The 20,170-nt window shown below is 40.9% G+C and overlaps 1 protein-coding gene across 2 annotated transcripts in view; it reads right to left on the reverse strand.

Annotated features, from left to right (window-relative positions):
* Positions 1–20,170, reverse strand: part of SLC5A1 (solute carrier family 5 member 1) — a 37,335-nt gene that overhangs the window by 13,079 nt on the left and 4,086 nt on the right. Inside the window, exons 1-5 of one of the 2 annotated variants that reach the window (XM_010398104.2) lie at positions 13,418–13,504; positions 11,278–11,349; positions 3,755–3,859; positions 1,721–1,780; positions 1,270–1,374 (exon numbers count right to left, since the gene is read on the reverse strand). In XM_010398104.2, the coding sequence (XP_010396406.2) occupies positions 1,270–1,374; positions 1,721–1,780; positions 3,755–3,859; positions 11,278–11,349; positions 13,418–13,504 (429 nt within the window). Of the gene's footprint in view, positions 1–1,269; positions 1,375–1,720; positions 1,781–3,754; positions 3,860–11,277; positions 11,350–13,417; positions 13,505–15,019; positions 15,153–20,170 lie in introns of those variants that run through there. The other variant, XM_019285106.1, reaches the window with a different exon arrangement.

Raw genomic sequence — 20,170 nt, forward strand, 5'->3', positions numbered from 1 at the left:
TCCCTCGACTATGGAAAGGGTGTTTCATCCTCATGACCACACTGGAAGCTTAAATTCAAAACCTGTCTTTCCTGGAAATAGGACACTCCAACTGAAAGTGTAAAATCCCATAATCAGATCCTTAGGCATGACACAGGCTGGAAATCAAAGCTAGACAGTAAATTCAGAACCTACATAGTACCTTAATAGGCTCACTACAAACACATGTTGCTGAAAAGGACTGAGTCACCCCACTAGAAGAGTTTCTCTGCTGTTGGAACTTCCAGAACTCTGTGTTGTACCTGGGAGTTCTGATTATGATAGTTGAGCACAACTACAGCAAACTGTCTAATCCTTTTGAAATACACAGAAATCCAGCTCTGAGGCCAGCTCACGCTACCAGCCTGTTTAATTTATAACCTTTCTAATGATCAGTTATCATGATGTGAGAATGAGAGCAAAAGGCCAGTCTTTTAGCTTAAATTGCACTATTATCACTCAGCTCCCATTCAGAGGGCAAAGAGTAATCTGCTATGACAATTTCTGCAAAACAACAGACTGAGGTATGCCTGAACTGTGGACTTCTTTAGAAGCTTGGTAGTTTCAAGATATATGGAAAATACCAGCTCCCTTTACTACTTCACAGAAACACATCCATTTACTTAATAAACATTAACTTCATAGCACCTTAAAGTTTACACCAACCACTTGCCCATTAAAAGAATCTGTCCTCTTCCCTCCTTTCACCTCAGCTGTTACAATTTCCCTCATTTCCATTTCCCTACTCTTCCATTTCCTAATTCCTGCTGTTCTTTTTTTATCCATAGCCCACTTGCTCTTTTCCCTTATTTGTATTACTGATGGCATGTTCACCAGAGGATACTAAAACAGATAAATACAAAATCGAGGGACAAAAATTCCTGCCCCAGGTTTCACAGATCCATGAGAAACAGGCCATAATACAATACAAGTTTCCCTCCACTTTGATGTTTTCTAGAAGAGAGCAAATGTAAAAGTAAACCCTAAAACTTTAAAAAGAAAGACAAAGTACAAAAAGCATCAAGAGACACTGCCAGGAAGAAAAAACCTTGAATTGCAGCACAGATCTGGATACAGAGTCTCACTGGACAGAATAAAGAAAACACAAAATCATACTTCTACAGTTGTTAATTCAACCAAGGGTCCCAAACCTGAAACTGTTGACCAGTTGTGAGAGCAATATTGTAAAAGGGAGTTTCTTGTCTTTAGATCACCGTAGAATGGAAGAAATGCTGTAGAAGTTTCACTTACTGAGATCTTTGTGAAAATATACAGCATCAGAGAAAGGACTGACAGGTAGACCTGGATCCGTTTCCCACCAAAACGCTTCTTCAGGTACTCTGGCATTGTCACCACCTGTGGGGGTGGAGAAGATTTTAGATAATGGGGAACAGGTACAAATCAAATCAGAGGAAGATTTTTGGTGCTCAGATACTGCAAGAGTGGAGCACAAAATTAAGGGAGCTGCAAATGCAGTTTCAAGGAAGAGCAGCTCCAAGAATCAAAGGAGAACAAGGAGAAAGCACCAAGTACTTCTTAGTTCAGGTCTTAGAACAGAAAATCCTAATTTTTCAAGTACACAGATATAGTGCTGTTCTGGCACACTCAGATCTCATGCTATTCATAATGACTTTGCAATATTCCAGCCCTGATCTGCGAATATGAGCAGCAAAGACAAGTGTAATGTAGTGGTTTGACTTACCCCAGCTTTGATGTAGATGGGTACAAAGATCCATCCTAGAATCACCACAAATATCAGAGCCTGCAGCCAAGACAAGATCAGCTGAATTAGCCTCCTCTCTCTAGGCACTGCTCCCAAACACCATTTATCAGGCCCAACAGCAGCTAGACACCAGTGAAACTACAAAAAGCTGCATACTGCGGGGGTGTGGGGGGGGAGGTTCTGTTCTGTCCTTTGATTTACAGTTGAAAATTTGGGGATGAAATCTTGTCTAAAAACTTCAGGTATAATGCAGCCCGGCTTTCATGCTAAAGCATGAAAGAAGAAGCACACATGATTATGTCTTTTCTACAAAACCAGCTGATTTCTCCTCACAGGGTTGCCATCTAGTATTGAAGCACAACTCCAGCAGTGGCACCAGACTATCCCAGCTCTCTTCAGAGCAAGCCCATGATGGTTGAATGTTTTACAACAATCTCATAGACTGTACAGGATGCACCACATGCAATTTGTAAAATACTTTGTATTTTCATATTACCATTTAATAATACATTTTGTGTATCCATGTGTATTCTGTGAACTACTGATCTTACTGTATAGCAGTGCCACAGTTTTCTAACTTAAATGGCTGGAATGCTGTCCAATATCGAGTTGTACATACTTAAATCAACAAATATAAAACAAATTCCCGCCCTCAGAGATGCACTCTTTATTTATTTTGTCCACAGGGCTTAGAGGGCTTTAAAGCTCTATGTTTTAAGTTCTGCTTTAGGTCAAAACTGTAAGATGGACAAGAAATACTGGGTCAGCTTCTGCTGTCATTCTGATACAAGAAAGAAACAATTTCAATGGAACAGGGATACACGAGGATGACAACAGTCAAATTTGGTATTACTTTCATTACTTCCACTATGTCTGTTAACTGTCATGAACTCTACAGTGTGCCTGCTCCAACACACACAGATATCATTGCTGCTTCCCAAACAACCATTGTTGTACACTGTGCATTGATACTGGGCCACCAGAAATCTCCCAGGAGATGAAGTGTTAGAGATGTTTGAAGAAGTACATGGGCTTCTGTTTTTGTGTTCTGTTTTGTGTTCTGTTTTGGTTTGCTTTGTTTTGCTGGAAAAAGGAGAATCCAGTCTGTCACAGGCCTAATGTAACCAAGAAGAGGGAGCTGACAGATAAACTGCACATCTTGTACAGTTCATTTTAGGTTATGTCCTTCTCCTTAAACATTTATATCACACCAGTACTTCATTATTTGCAACAACCATTTATTTGCTAAGGAACACAAGCCAAATCCCTCAGGGTGGGATGATTCTTTCACTGCTCAGAAGTAAATGTGAGGGAAGTATCAACCTGTGGAGGCTCACTGAACCCTTTGTGTCATGGTCTAATCCCTTCCTTGTCACCCACACCCACAGAGCCTGAGAACACAAGGAAATGGACCGCAGTCGTTCATGGGAGTGTCTGTGCTGCTGCAGTTTACACTTCCCTGGCACTCCAGGAAGTTCATTTAAAGTCAGCTTGGATATCTCTACCCTGAACTGGAACTATAACAAAACACATGCATAATTACGGGAAGGAAAAGGTAAAGAGGAAAAGATTTGTGGAATGCAGGTGCTTGTGAAGGATGTGCAAAATTCCTTACAGCCTGTGAAGAAATCAAAGCCCTTTCAATAATTTCTACAAAGCAAAAATTACCATGGATTACAAACCTGATAAATTCTTCCCAGCATCCTGCAGACTGAAAATGTTCTTCATAAATACTTTAAAAGTAATAAAAAGGTATGCATAGAGAAGAGAATCCACCAATTTATTTGGTTCAAATTCTCTCTAAAAAGCCTCAACAGAAAAGTGTCATCTTTTTCCAGTGGCTTGGACAGGTTAAATAGTAGATTACATTGGCTCTTATGTGTCTGTGCAGAAAACGAGTGTTGCCAAGCCCAAACTTTGACAGTCCTAAATTATTAGGCAATGTTATTTTGATTAAGCTGAGCAGACAATCCAGATGTCACAAGTACTTTCGTTGACATATATGCCACTTACATTCCATTCATATCCTCCGATGGCAATTCCTCCAGCTGCTGCTGTTCCTGCTATTCCCACAAAGTGCCCACTGCCAATGTTGCTGGCAAACAGAGAAGCACCAATCTACAAAGAGAAAAAACAAAAACTGGCTCTTATGTTCATGGTAATTTAAAAAAAATCACCTTCATTTGGCACATTGAACTCATGCCTGTCTATGGCGGTGGTGATGATGAGAATGACTGACAACCAACTTCCTTGATAACTTTCAGTATTTCCACTCACTGTTCCCACTGAAACCAGGTCCTCCAGCCATCACATCTACAACAGCAAGGGAGAATAGGATGTTGAATAAAATGTCTTCCAATTGAGTCAGAAAATATATTACACCAATATAGATTTTAAAATATTTGCAAAACTTGCCAAACTGACATTGGGGTGATATCCAGACAAACAGGGAAGAAGACTGATCTTCCTTGTTCAAGGGGGAAATGACAAGGACGTCCCCACTTGTCAAACCTGCACTCCCTCTTCCACATTGCACAGCCTGTGCATCCAAATGTGTCATTCGTGAGAGCTGGGCTTGGTTCACTTTTAGCCAAAAGGTATTTGATTACTGGATTAAATTCTAAAAACTGCACAGCAGAAATTTCTGCTGAAAAACTGCTTCTGGAAGCTACAAAAAACAGCAAATCAAGGAGTTATATTTAAGAAGTCTGAATCTTTAAGACCCCCAAATATTGCACTGATCATTCAAACAGAACAGTAGGGGCAACATGGGAATTGATAAACAGGGAGAGATTAAAAAATGAAAGGTTCCTGTTGGTTTACAGACAGGCAGGAGCCATTCACAAAGATCTAATTCTTAATTCAGTATCTTAGACAATAGAAAAGATGAAAAGGAATGAGCTTCATTTCCTCAAAATGAACACATTAAAGGCAGCAGAAATACCCAGTGATAATTTACTGGGTCAGGTACTGAAGGATGCAGGGTGAGAAGTCGAGCATGAGAAAGAGATTGGATGGGGTGTTGTGAGCAAAGGACAAGGAAGCTGGAGAAGTTCCAAGATGAAAAAATGGAAGTGAACATTTTTTTATTCTTTTCTATTTTTTTCTTATGTCCTGTGAAAGCTTAAAAAAACAATTTAAAAAACCCCAAAACAGGGTTAAAAAGAAAAACCACATAGAAAGCAGGCAAGAGAACTTCTGCTGACCTCTTCTAATGCTGTCATTTGGATCATTAAATATCCTGAGTTGGAAGGGACCCACAACAGATTTGAATAGCAGCAAATATTCAACCAATGTTTCTGGCAGCACAGGGATGATCACCTGAGTTTTGGGAGGATGAAGGATTTCATCATAGAAATCTACCTCTAGAGAGCATATTTATTCTATAGAGCTATGCCATAGCTAGAAATAGCAACCATGCCCTTCAACCCACAATCCTGATCTCTGATAACAAATAGTTACATGCAACATACAAATAAAATTCAGAGGTTTCCACTCTTTCTTTTCCAGGCTTACTTTTTTTTTCCTCTTTCCTCAGTTTGACCTCTTGATTTCTTCAAGTCTTTTTACAGACAAACTGTTGTTTTGCTGTGACAGGAAATTTATGTTTCTAAGTTCATTAGGTTTGGATTTGAGGTTTTTTTACACTTTTCTAAAAGTCAGTTGTGCCCTACAGAACTGTAACCAGTTTGTCATATGACATATTTCTACAGGAATGATAAGTTTTGCAACAAACATTGGCAAACAAAAGACCTGTGTTTCTTCTAACCTCTTTGTGACAGCAACAGTTTTTCCAGAAATGATAGTGAAGATAAAAGTACCACTTATACCAAGCATTAGCACTGTTGCCCAATGCTTTCCTTGGAGATAAATAATTAAACTTAAATCTAGGTTATTAGAAATGCAAACACCAGAAAATATTAACCACATTAATCTCTGGTTTTATTTAATGTGTTCCCTCTCCTGTTTCAAAAGTTTAAGGGCAGATCCAAGTAACAAAAGCAGCTAAGGAAGAACTTTGAGAACTGACAGGCACAAGCTTCAGCTCAGTGCCTAAAACCCCAGGACATCCTGTGGGCAATGCTGGTGATGCTGTGTTCCCAGCTTTACCAAAAATACAATTGTATTGAAAGAAAAATACAAAACCAAACCAATGCAAAACTACCAACATATTCAGGACCAGCACAAGGACAAAACAATGTGAATGCAGAGCCCACATTCACATCCTAAGGGTTTTTTTTGCTGAATTAGGGAACATCCAGTGCAGCAGAACTCTAAGATCAACACATACCAATAATGGATGCAATTTTAAAAATGGGTTTCAGTTATGTATACATGAGAAGGGAGAACATGGCTTCATAGCCAGGAAAATGCAGATTACCCTTTAAACTGTAGCACGGTCACAGCAAGAGCAGTGCTGACCAAAATACCCTCACAGCCCATTAGTTGCTGATGCCAGAGGGGGAAGAGAAATTTCCCATTTGCCATATTTTAAGGATGAGGAAAGAAGGCAGATGGGCTCTGGGCCTGAGCTGCCTTGCTGAAGAACTTACTGCTGTGGTATTTTTGTGCTGGAAAGGCTGATTACTGGAATTCTTGACTTGCCATTGGCAGATGCTGCTGAACATCTAAAGAACTCTGGGCTGAAATTGGGAATGGTAGAGGGAAACAATCTCTGGAAGTATTAACTGTTCTCAGTGAATGTGTGAGTGAATTGATTTTAAAGACAGATCTAGGAGGAAAGGTAAAGTAGAAAGTTGGTTGAAAGGGACAAAAACTGCTAAGAGGGAAAGAGGACAAAAAACCTGAACTAACCTGAGGCAAACGTGGAACATTAACTCTTTTAAAATATTTTAAGAGGTCAGGTCTTAACAAGAGCACTCTGTTCAGCAGAAGTAATACCACCCTGAAACAGATGACAATCAGAGTGGTTTTTCCTGTTATTCATTAACTGTTTCACCTTGCTCTTCTCATGAAGTAGAGGATGCACTGACATCCCAGCCCTGGCCATTCCCAGTCAAATGGGATGCACTCTGCAGTGGCAGCTGCACTGACTGTGCAGAATGCACAGCCTGTGGCTTCTCTCCCTGCCAGGACCTGCCGGCACATCCCCCTGCCCCCATACCCACCCACCTGTCGGAAGGCATTAGCTCAGTGCCAAACCCTTTTCCCAATGGATTCTTAGCCCCATTCCAGAGAACAGCAGGGGCTCCTCTCACACCACTGCGTCCTGAGATTCATGCCCTGAGTTATCGCTCCTCGTGGGTCACCTGCAGAAGCTGCTTCTCAGATCCCTCTTCCCTGACACATTTCTCATTACCTGGATTGAGAACTACTTGAGACCATTCATGCTTTTCTTTAATTCACAGCTGTTCCCTGCAACGTGGCTTTACTCTGATGCAAAGGTGTAATTTTTCTTGCCTGAGTTTTTTGGGATCATTCTTAGCCACTTCGGAAAAATCAGTAAAATGCAATATTACTGCCATGCTTCCAAGGCTCTGAGACTCAGAGAAGGAAGTGTGGGGTTTTACTCTTCTTTCCCGATTAATCTGAAAATTCTATGAATTATTACCCAACTAAACCACATCTCTGCATTTCCCAATGTGCTAAGCAGGAAGGATGGATATACAATACTCATCAAAATTTCTGTGCTCCGACAAACCCGATGGTTACTGGAACAGCACAGGCTCAGAAGGCTGATCTGGTACCTCCCCACATTGTACTCTGAGACAGAAACAACACCTCCCAGCCAGCTGGAATTCTCACAGATTCTGTAGAAATCCATTTCACTGAATTTTTACTTTTGCATCAGAGCTTTGCTTTGATTATTTTATTATTCTTTTTACCCTGAAAACTATTGATTTAACCCTATATTTTTTGCATGGAACTTGACAAAATAAGGTAATTTCTCACTCTACTTTACCTAAGAAAAGGAAATGCAAATCTTATTCACAGCAGAATTGTCGCTCCTGGTTCCTCATAGCAGTGTCAGATTCAGCAAGTGGGGAAAATTCTGAGAATATGTAAAACTTAACTGGCTGCAAAGATCAGAGAAATCATGCCAGTAGTCAGTTCTGATGGCCACAAAGATAAGCTGTGCACAGCCAAAGCAAGAATCTATTGGGTTTTTTCCCCTAATTCTTATCTGTCTCACAAAGATCTAAATGTACATGACAACAAACTAGCTGAGTTACATTTTTGTTTGGAGTGCCCTTGACCCTGCATCCTTCCTACCTACTGTTCAGTATATCTTTCTAACAGACCTGGGCTTCAGATGCCCAGCAGATAACTCTTTGTCCTATTACCATTCAAGCCTCAGGAACTGAGGTGTAGAAGGTAACCCATAATTTTGTGCAGACAGCTCTGTCTGCAAAACTACAGAACCTGAAGAAGAAAATTCAAAAGCAGGAGAACTTCAACAGTTTGGGGATTTTTAATTGTGCGTGAAAGGCTGTTAATCTTGTGAGAGTGGCTGCTACCAAAGCTGACTGTTCTGCAGGAACAGATCTTCATTTCGTACAATGGCAGGAAGTATTTGGCTGAAACCAACTCCTTCATCTGGCAAAGGAAGCTGAAATTAGCAAGGCCCATTGCTACAGAGCTGTCACTTGCCTTGAACTTCTCTGTGTCTTTTTGGAAAAAGCAGAGCTGATTATGAGGATTTAAAGAGCCATATGAATCTTTCCTGAAGGTATTTCCCTCAAAACCCAAGAGACCAAAACCAGTTTCTTGAAGATTCTTCTCTCAGTTTCTGTAAAAATACTGTGGAAAGGGCACAGCATTTCATACCATTATGATTAACCAATGACAGATACCAGTTTCTAGTAATCAGTGAGAATGTTCTTACATACCTTTATTCCTAATTAACCACTGGAACTACTGAGATGGCTCAGCCACTGCACAAGGGTGGTGATTCCAGTGAACTAACAAGGGAGTGACCTCTCATCTCAGCCAGAAAACTATCTCTGGGCTTGGTTCTGCAAAATGTTGAATGACTTTCTTGGATTCTGCTAAAGCAGAACAAACAGAGCCAAAGCAGGACAGATTTGGCCCAGGATGTGTCTTGGTCCTACCTTACACATTGAGAAATTGAATCACAATCACAGTTTGCCAGTGAGAGACAAACACTGAAAATCCATATTAAAAGTAGGAATAACCTCTAGCCCTTCATTACCAGCGTCTCCTCTAGTTTACCAAACCACAGCTATTATATGGTTTAAGTGAACAGAATCCCTTTCCCTGCTTGTCAGTAGGAGATCCCAATACACTGCTAATGAGCCTCTTTCCTTGTGGGGTCAGAAAAGCCACTTGTGGGTGCCCTGCAGAGCATAGAACACAGGCAACCACTGAAAAATAGAATTAGTTTAGGGGCAGTAAGTTTATAACAAGTTTGTGGAAGGATTTTTTTCTTCATTTTTCTCTGTTCCAGAAAGCAATTACATGACAAGGGTCATTATCCTGAAATGGCAGGGGAGAAATCTGACAAACTAGAGGCCGAAACAACTGCCCCCACCCTGACTGTGGAAATGCACTGGGTCTATTCAGAGCTATTCCAGGTTATTCCAGGTTAGCCCTGACTTGGAACAAAAGAGAAGTCAAAGCACAAAAGTAAAAGATCACACACAGCTTTAGCTGTTGCAGAACTGAGATCACATCTCTGACTAAACTTTCTATACTTTCATTGGCTTCCTCATCATTTCAGCCTAGTTTGCTCTGGGTGATGGACATCTCATCTACATGCTAAACTGTGGGAACTGGTGTTTTGGAATCTCTTTTTATCCAAGGCAAACTTTCCAGGGTGATGCTGCTGACACGGTATTTAGTTAGTGGTTTTGGAGTGCTTGCTCTTTGTTTATTTTGAGTGATAAGAGGAAGAATAGCAAGAAGGGTTTATTTTTATGGCATGGGAAGACACTCCTGGCATTCCAAAGGGAAGGATTGAAGAGGAGATCTAGGACTCCACTGAGGACTAGCACTTTGTCCATGCCGAGCTCACAGAGTTTGGGAAGGAGAGAGGTGATCCTGGCAGGAACTATGGGGTGATCCCTGTTAGCTTCCCCCTGGAGGAGGAGAGCTTGCTGAGTCTGTTGGGTTTGTGTTGGCAGAGGACTCGGTGTCAGATCCTCTCCCCCAGGTCTCATGGGAATCATTAGGAGTTCTCAGTGCCACTGCAGCAAGACAGAACTTTTCTATGGTGAGTCTTTGCTGCCTTGCTGCCTCCATCTCAATTTACATCTGCACAAAAGGATATTCATATTCCCCCTGACAGGCAGACAGAATTGCACAAGGTTAAAACCAGCCCACCAATTAAAGTGACAATTAAGCAAAGTAATCTGGTTTTAGTTTTTTTCTCTTCTCCCAGAATTATGGGTTTTATCTTAAAATAACTTGGAAACTTTCTCTTTCCTCAATCTTTCAATGGAACCTGAATTTTCTTAGATCTACTACATCAGATGAGGAAACCTTTTACTGTCATTGGGGTTTAATCCTTTCCTGTCCTTAAAGAGGCTGTCCCAATGTCTTCTAAAGGCAGAGGGCAGCTCTCTGAAGCACAAGACTGAATGGTGTGTAGGTATTTCTGCAGCCTACTTCAAGAAAATTCTTAAATCTTTAGGGAACCAATATTTACTCTCACTCTTCTGGTCCTGTAACTGAACCAATGTGTGCAGAGTCTTGACTCCCAAACCTTAATGAAGTGCAAAAACATTTTCTGAAACTGAATGCAAGATCAGGAATGTTGAGGAATTCCATTCAAACAAATGGAATCATGTAAAACACAAGTAATACAGAAAATGCACGTTTGTCTAAGTTTTCTGCTTTTCATATTAAAGAGACTGTATGATCAGGAAGAAGTAGATAATTGTTTCTAATATAATTTCTGCTAAAGGCCTGATGGAATGGATGGCTAAGAACACTTTGTGCCTGTGACTCCTGTTCTCTACCTTGGAAGATAATAGAGATCCACAGAAGACAAACAATGTAAGTCACAGCTAATCTTTAAATACATTTAAAATATATTTTACCAACAACATATCAGAACATTTCCAGGATTCTTCTCCTTGTATAAGACCAGAACTTGCTATCAAAAGTAGAAACAATAGAGCAATAAATGGGAAAATTTCAATAAATTAATTCCTGTCTCTGATAACCTCAAAATGAGCCAGCTTCTTTGGGTGCAATGGAAAGAATATATTCCAAATATTAAAAAGTTTTAAAGTAGGATGAAAGGCAAAGCACTGGATTTGTCTGTACTGACACTACTAATGTATTTATGCTCAAACAAGTTGATCACATAATCAAGGCAGATCAGAGCTGAATGCAGACAAGTTCTGCCAACACTTTCTCTGCCCATCCAGTGGCTTTGTTTGTGCAGTTTGCCCTGTGACACCATGGCTGGAGAAAGAGTTGGATTTGCATCTACACAACCAAGCTACCACAGCCCCAGCAGTATCATAGAGATCTTGATATGTAAGGACAGTTCCAGGGGTGCAGATGCACATCCTATGTTTTATATACATACACTACACAGCACTCACCGGCCACCAAACCATGCTCCGTCCAGCCAGGAAAAACCCACCCACTGTGCCTCGGTTGGTGGAGTACATAGCCTGGAAAAAAGGAAACCAGAAAGTTTTAATTGTATTTCAAGTGTACTAGGCAAGAGTACTATACACAGACTGAGAACAAACAGCTAGAATTAAGGGATAATAAAATACATGGGGGCAGGGTAAAGTGAAAGAAACAGAGTGGCTGAAAAGAACAATCTTATGATGAAGAAAATAATACAATGTAGCAATGATTCTTTTATCTAGGTCTACATCAGCCATTCGAATTTCATTGTTTCACCTTTCATTATAGTGTGAAACACTAAAATAAAATTAAATTTAACCAAGAAAAGTCATCACACAAATAAAAGCTCACATGAATTTTTCATTGGGGTGAAAAGCCTTTAATTTCAGGCATCAACACAGACTATAAGGTGCAAGTTTATTAACAGAAAGTATGCAGCTTTTTTTACTCAATATCATCCTGCTTCTACAGGTATCTGTTTTCTTGTTGTGATATCAGCATTGTGCCTGATTCCCTCTGAAGTTCCAAAAGAAGAAGCCAGTGAAAATTTCCTTTTCACAAACTCATTTTGTCTTTGTCAAGGATGGGCTTTAGAGGGAAGCTTCCTCCAATTTTTGTTAATGACCCTGAGCCATTATTTACTGGATTCCCATTGTCTTCTCTGATGGACTTTGAACAGGCAAATAAAGAAGATCTGGGAAAATCAGCCATATATTTTCTTCTGATGCAGAAGAAATGAAGTAAATATGATGGATTTACATTTAACTACACACAGCAACTGAGTATTTGTCCAATAAGGATGTCATCGTGGCTGGAAAGAAACAGTTCCAGGAATTAACTCAGCACACAATGGCCTGAGAAGCCACAGATCAGCCCTTTATTGTCAGAGATTTTTAACATAAAGTTCAACTACAGCAACAGCCAGACTCTCATGGCAAAGACCCAGCTCCCTCCTGCCAGACAACAAGGTGTTCTGGTGGACTGGGGCTTCAAATTTTTGGCTATATTTTTGGCCTCTACTCCCATGCTGAAGAGGCAAAGAAAAGGTTGTGTCCACTTTGTGTGAACCCTAAATTTTTGGTGGCCTTCAAAATATTGCCAGGCTGTTAGAAAGGGAAGTTGGTTCTGCAGCTGACTTTTCTGCACTGTGAAATGTTCCTGGGATGCTCCTGGAAAGCAAAGGATTCCTGAGGGGCATACCTCCTCTCTGCTTGTTAATGGTCAGGTGTTCAGGTCACCAGGAGAGTCAGGGAAACCCGAATTCAGTGACATTCCACTCTTCATACCACTGTAGCTCAGTATTGTCCCATTCCCTCCAAACACTCCAGCTCTGAGGTCCCAACGCTGGGCTGGGAGCTGCGTTTCCGCGGGTTCCCGGTGCTCTGTTTCCCTCGGCTCCGGGCTCGCCTCGCAGCGCTGCCGGGCGAGGCCAGAAGGCACCGCGGCGCTGGGCCACGACCACAGAGGCACCGCCAGCACCTGCCGCCCCCGGAGCTGTTCCTGCCTCACAGGTACAATGATTTTGCACCCTGGAGTCAAGAAACAGCCCCGGCAACGCTGCCCTCAAACGGCACCCCCAGCCCCGGCCGAGGCGGATCCGCCATCCCGTCCCTGCCATCCCGTCCCTGCCGCCGTCCCAGCCCCAGCGGCGGCGGCGCTGCCACACGGCCACCCCACCCCCGCCCACCCTCCCTTCCCGCCACTGCAATTCCCCCTTCCCGCTATTTCCTATGGCGTCACCTCACATCACCAATTCTCCCTGCAGTCCCAGTGCTCCGTGGCCAAATGCCACCTCTCAGGTCCAGCCTGTTTCGAAGAGGGACCCTGGCTGATCTTTACTGATCACGTCTCTCTGCTCTGTCCCACACAAACCTCATTACTCCACCTTTCCCACTAGTTCCATTCATCCACCTAAAGGGATGCCTCCCTGGGTCACCGTCCCCTCTACAGTAAATAAATGCCCACATTTTGCCCACCATGCAGTTGTTAACTATCTCAATTAAGCATCAAAATCTTTATACAATTACACATTCTCACTTACTGAGCCATTTTGCCAAGACTCTATAAACTACCTGCTAAGTAAAACAAAATAAAATCCCAACATACCCATAGTCCCACTGCCAGAACTACCAAAAAATAGATGACAATAACAGAGATGTCCACAGGATTGTTGATCCTTATGGTGGATTCCATCCTGGCTGCTTCTCTGGCTTTCTTCTTCTTTCTCTCCTTATATGCTTCTTGCAGAGTTCAGGTTAATGATAAACTGCTGTCATCCCCTACGTCTTATATAATATATAACTTCAGATTCACTTGTCTCCAATGGGACACAAGTTGAAGCTGCTGCTTTTCCTTGGACAACAACTCTTTCCCAAATAGTGCTCCTCTGTTACAGGTGCTGCAGATTTCAGAGTTCAGTGTCCCTGCCAAAGGTGCTCAGGGTTTTAACAACCATGAGCAGATGTCTGAGAAGGAATGACACGGAAAGGAGTGGCTTGGCTGCAATAAACCTGCATATTTACCTCACTGTGGGTGAATACTGTTGGGTTGTTGGTTTTTTTTTTTTTTAAGTGGTTGTACCTGTAAATCTAGTCATGGAAGATGTAGTTCTTTTAGTTGGTGATGGTAAGCAATTATCTGTGAGGAGTGACATGACACCTGGGGAAAACCCAGGGGTCCAGGATCTGGGACACCCTCTGTGTCATCTCTCAACTCAGCAGCATTACTCAATGGAGAAACAGGCCTGTGTTTATGGGAAGGAGACAACTTGAATCTGCTTCCATCTCTCACATGGATACATGGAAAGATGCATGTGAACACAAGACCTGGAACCAGGAGCTTACTGGGCTGAATTTCAGACTGTTTAGACCATGGTGTTGGCTCTCTCTGTTGTAGCTAATCAGCTTCACGTTTAAGTAAGTTCAAAGTTCATCAGAGCTTGGGTCTGCTCTCCCTTTATTTGCTCCTCTGACTTCAGAATTAAGCTAAGCAAAGCAACTGGTCACAAAGATGTGGAACACACTGGTTACAGACAGATCCTCACAGCTCTGAGTAAGGAAGCTTCCCCAAATGATGCCCATGATCGTCTGTTTGAGCTCGAAGAGGTCAGAGAAATCCAGGGTATTTAGAACAGTAGATAGGGGTGCCAGGCACATTTCTGGGCTCTGAGGATATCTGAAAATCCCATTCTCTGCTTGATACTAGGGAATCATTCATTATTCATTTACAGCCTTTTGGGTGTAAAATGTGACCCTGAAGTTACACTGAGCAGAACAAGCAGTCCAGGACATGGGAAGCACAGCAGGTCTGACTGATCTTGCAGGTGTTATTTCCTTGGAGATGAAATCGAGGGCTGGCACTCTGTTCATTGGCAATGATTTTTTCCTAGGCAAACTACCCTGTGGTAAGTGTGGCTAATAAAAAGCAGCAAAGAAGCTATAATACAGTAGGATTACTTATAAGAATAAAATTAAAATCTCTCTATTGTTTGAGCACCTATACTCTTATAAAACAATGCTACCCTCTGATAGTTTAGGCATGTCTCCCAAAACACATTCTTCAGTTTGTTCTACATGACTGTGAAATGTTAGCTTTAAATCCAACGGAGAAAAAATTAACCCTGGAAGCTGCTGAGCATCCAAAATTCCCATTAGTTCTGACCTTCTCTGCTGTGTATTTCAGTAGAAAATAAAAGACTTATTTACTAACCTTAATTATCAGGAAACAGTTTTCCTAAGATAGGCTGCAGATGGCACTTCTTTACAGAGATTGACATATATTCCTCCGAGTCCTTGCAACTAACAAAAAGTTTGGTTTTCATTAATTCCATTTCTGTGTCAGTCTACAGAGGCAAGCAAAAAAAAACATTAGTCAGGAGCTGATCTACTCTAATGTGCCTCGTGTTCTCATCCAGGCCTCTGCAGAAGAGAGCTCAGAGGCTGAGCAGTACCACAGCCTCTGTCCACAGCTCCTAGTATGGCCACACCAACAACATTCCAAGGTTTGAAACACTAATGGAGAATCAATGTCTAAAAAATACTAATCACACAATTCCTATCTTCATGTACAGTGGAAACAATTGGGTTTTTATTTCTGTACGCCACAAACAGAAACCAAACAGAAACCAACGTTATTTACAAGACTGTCAGAAGGGGAGACAGCTTTGTCAAGGCTCTGAATATCTCATCTCCACATCCTCATATCTGCAGCCCAAAGAAAAACTTGGAAGCACTGTAGGCTGTTGGTGTACTCAGTGATTCACTGCATGAATTCAGTGCATTTGAAAGATCTCTGAAAGGTCAGGCAAGTTTTAAGTTTGGAAATAGGCTAAATCTTCCTTTGTGTTAAAGCTTTGAAAGATAAGCATGAGTAAATCTCCTGATATGATGAGTGAACACTGCATCAGAACACAACAGTAACCTCTTTTCCTCACACTCAGCTAGCAATGTACTTCAGTGGGTCTCTCATCATCCTGGAGGGTCTCTTCAAGCAGGTTTAGGGTTCCAGTACTAGACAGATTGACAAATAATTTGATATACTGGAGGTATTTCTCTACTCTTGCCTGTGAGCCAGGGCAATTTATTGAAGTAAGAGAGATTTTAAGGGGAGTGAGAAAACCAAGTAGTTTAAGTAACATAACACAGTGCCTCTGATCCACATCTATAATGATTGCTCCCCTCTGGATCAAGCCTGATGACATTTAGCTTATCATGAATATGCCTGTTCATACCTGATAGACAAAACAGAGAATGGAGGAGCAGGCAATTAGCTACAGACCAGCAAGGAACTGGTTCAAATTCCCACCCCAGGTTGCTGATGGAGACTAAACAGGATAAATGTCATGGATCTGCATTCCTGACTGACCAGCCACAACAGTCTGATGGGACACAGGGCAGCTCATGAACTGTGTAGAAGCTGCAATTGCTGTGTTGTCATTAGAAAATGGAACTGTAGCACAGAAAATTTGAGAGTTACTGGCACTTAACCAAGGCTCTTCCAAACTCATGTGTAAGTTTTCCTCCTGAGAGGAGGAAGCGACAGTAAAACAAACAAACTACAAACAAAGAAAAAGATGCATCAGCATGCAAAGTACCTCCCACGGAGGAACTCCTCTAATCTTTTCCCTGGCATTCCTCCACCTCTCTTGATAAAGCAAGCAGATTTCTTTGGGGATGCTCTTCAGAAATGCTAATTTATACAGTATTTATTGTACAAGTAATAAAGGACAAAAACAGACAAAAATTTGCAGTTATTTTATTTGCAGGAGGCCATATACTATGTCAGTAAATTCTCTACCCTCCTTTAATGGTTTCCTAGTCATGCAGTATGAATTTGGAAAAGAGTTCATATTTGCAAGTGGACAAAATAAGGCTCTCAGCACAGCTTTCCTGAAATGGTTCTAATAATAAGGGGTGGCAGATAGAGAATTGTTTAACACCTTTTGCTGATGCCAAAAGTCTTTTTTCTCTTTCTGCAATCTTGATTAAGTGAGCAAAACTTGGTTCTAATTAGAAGAATTAGTCACAGAAGGATGACAAAAATGTGGGAAACTAAAATGTGGAATAAATTGAAGAGGAATTACTAAAAGGAAAAAAGATCCGAAGTCCAGTAGGTGTGATGTAGATAGAAGAAAAAAAATCAGTAGGAAAACAGGTGCTTTCCTAAAAGGTTATCAGAAAGAAAGCAAGGTCATTCTTTTCTTATGCACTGAGAGGATCAGATTAAGAAACATGAACAAAACCACATATTTATCAAGAGACAAAAGAAATAACAAAAATGAACACTTTCAAGACTAATTTTCTGATTAGTATCTCTACAGAGGAATATCAGAGGACATAAAAATAGGTCTATATGCAGATAGACCAACAGAAATGAAGCAAGGAAATACATTCACTTCTCCAGCAACTGATTAAACTATCTGTGTGATCACTAAAGTACACTCAGCCCTGCAATATCTCAGCATTGCCAATCTTACAAAAACAACAGTCTCAGGGCTCTATTCTTCCTACAGGACAGGCCAAGACAGCAAATAATTTAATTTTTTTGTTTGTTTATTAGTGTTTTATTAATTCTTTTATTTCAGGAGGTTAATAGGGATGAACTAATGGCAAGAGATGGGTTTGAAATTTCCACTGGGACTAATAAAGCTGAATAACACATTAAAAATTACTCCCCAAAGCCAATCCAGGCTGTCACAAGATTTAGCCACCTGATAGCAGGGCAGATTATTCCTCACAAGCAACTTCTCAATTGAGTAGCATTCTCATTAAAACAGGAGTAGTAGTAGTAGTAGTAGTAGTAGTAGTAGTAGTAGTATTATCTCATAAATAATAGACTAAATAACACATGACATTATTCATTATCCTCATGATCTAATCCATTATATTTTGTATACATTCGAGTCTTGTTAATCCTTCTTGGGCCCTTGAAACAATATGTCCAGAAAAACATTTTTTAGAGATGGATGCATGCTGCCACTTCTACTATTGCTTAACCTAAATAATAGAAGGAATTATGCAGAGGAGCTGCATAATCAGCATCCCAACTCTCACAAATACTTTTACCACTCATGTTTCAGAAATGCTTTAGGGAAAACAGTATCTCCACTGCATAGAATACAGGAGAGAAATTAACAGGAGCTGAGCTGCTGATGTCCCTTCCACTGAAATAATTCTCCACTTTTCCAGGTGACCCAATGAAAGCCTTAGCTGCCTTATTCCATTTTCTCAAAACCAATGTAATTACTCTTGAAAAACAGACAGCCTCAGCCTTTGTTGGTATGTTTTGATTGCCCTACAGCAATAAACAGCAACAAATATATTATTATTTGTTGTATCTGACAGGTTAATTTGATTACAGAAATCTCAGTGAAGGGGGAAATATATCATAATCTACTAATGTCATAGCCTAATAAAATGTCCAATTTGCTCCACAGGGTCCCAGGGGCTCTTCAGTTAAAAGTGTTTGTAAAGTGTCTGGTTGTAAAATTAAATGAGGACAAAATCTTAATAATACTGTACAAAATACATATGAAGCTTCTTGAAAATGAGAGAGAACAGAAAACATTGTTGGAGAGAACCCAGGGGAAATATTCTTCAAGGAAACTCTGGTCAGGATAAAAGTGAAAAAATTTGCCTGCAAACAAATTCCTGCTGGGGCAAAGGAAAAGCTAACAAACTTAACAAAAAAACCCCAACAAACAACAAAACAGATTATACACAGATTACTATTGGAAAAAGAAAGGAGAGAAACAGCAATAAGGAAGAGTGTGAAAAAAATACTGACATCTGAAAACAAATAATATCAATAAATTGCCAGATATATTTCTGCAGAGGTACCTCCCCCCAAAAAAAGTGTGACGCAATCTTTGGATAGATTTTAAACGTTCTTTTGAATGAAGAAGAACATTTCTATAAGGATTCATGGGCCTCAGAGATCAATCGTTTCATCCATTAGATCTATGTTATTTCAGTCTATGTGTGCATTTAGGTGAGGATTTCTCCATGTGTATCAGAACATCAGGACACGATGAGAGATGACGTCTTGATAGGTGTGGATGTTTCCAGGATTTTGACTGAGGCACAAGTTGGTTGCTTACATTTTCAGATGAGTGTTTGCTGACAGCAGCACATCAAAAAAAACCCTGCTTGGTCTTTAGAGGTGCCATGAGATCTATTTCCTCACATCATGATGTAAGGAGCTACACCGAGACAGACAAACTGATAATTAAATATAATAGTCTCTTTACAGGAAGGAAGCTCTTCAAAATGTCTCTAGCTCTTGCTGAGACAAATCAGCTCCCCCAGTTTTGGCACAGCTAAACCCCTGCTGCAAGCAGGTCGCTGATGTTTTAGATGTCACGTTTCAAACTGTGCCGAGAGCGCTGTTTTGAATCGGTGCTCAAAGCAGAGGCAACAGTCAAGGACCATCAGCATTCCCAAAGTTAGAGCCACCTGCCCCTTTGTTACAGTAGCACAGAGGCTGATTACGCCTAAGAATGCACCACTCAGGCACAAGGAGGAAAATATTCAGGAATACACTGGCTTCAAAAGTTATATCTTTCCTGTTATCTGTGAACCGAAAACGGCAGAAAGCCCGACTAACTGGATGAGCAGGTATTCCCCAAACCACTACAGAACCTAGGGAATACAGGGGGTGAGAGTGGGACTCAGTTATGGATATTCTCTACCAGAAGAAATGTTCTTCAGGGAGAAAACCTCCTGGAGCATCCTGCCATCCCAGGATTACCATAAAAAACCTAAAAATTCAGCATTGTATCCTTTTTTCTTTCTCTTTAGTGGTGTCAGGCTCTTGCTCCAAGACTTGATACAAAATTATCATTTCTACCCAAACCAGTCATTACAGTAATATTTTTCATTCATCCAATCCATGGCACAATCTGTAGCTACAGCCTAGAATCACATTTACTACCATATACCAAATTATTCAGCTCAACAGTGTTAAATGAAAACAATGACACATCCACATATAGGATAATTGTACCAATACTAAAGGAACAGAGAGAAATTACTGGTATGCTTTTCCCTTGCTCCCCACCCCCTCCAAAAAAACCCTCAGAGAAGTTGTAATCTTGGTCCTATGGGGACTCCACATTTCCAATTTACTTTTTCAAGCCAGAGAAGGGTACTATTAGCAATTAGGAGTGGGAAATCAATACGAGCCTAATAAAGAACAGTTTTAACAGCAGGATATAACAACTTCACCTATTTTTTCAAGTAATAGTGCTGACAAGGAAAAGCTCCTGTGGGCTTGGATAGCTTTTGACAGCCTGTTTAGCTGCCAGGAAGCTCGGGGCCCAGCAGGATCTGTAATGGATCCACAGAACAGGTCGTAACTACA

This window comes from Corvus cornix, chromosome 15 (assembly GCF_000738735.6).
Source record: "Corvus cornix cornix isolate S_Up_H32 chromosome 15, ASM73873v5, whole genome shotgun sequence".
Taxonomy (NCBI): Eukaryota; Metazoa; Chordata; class Aves; order Passeriformes; family Corvidae; genus Corvus; species Corvus cornix.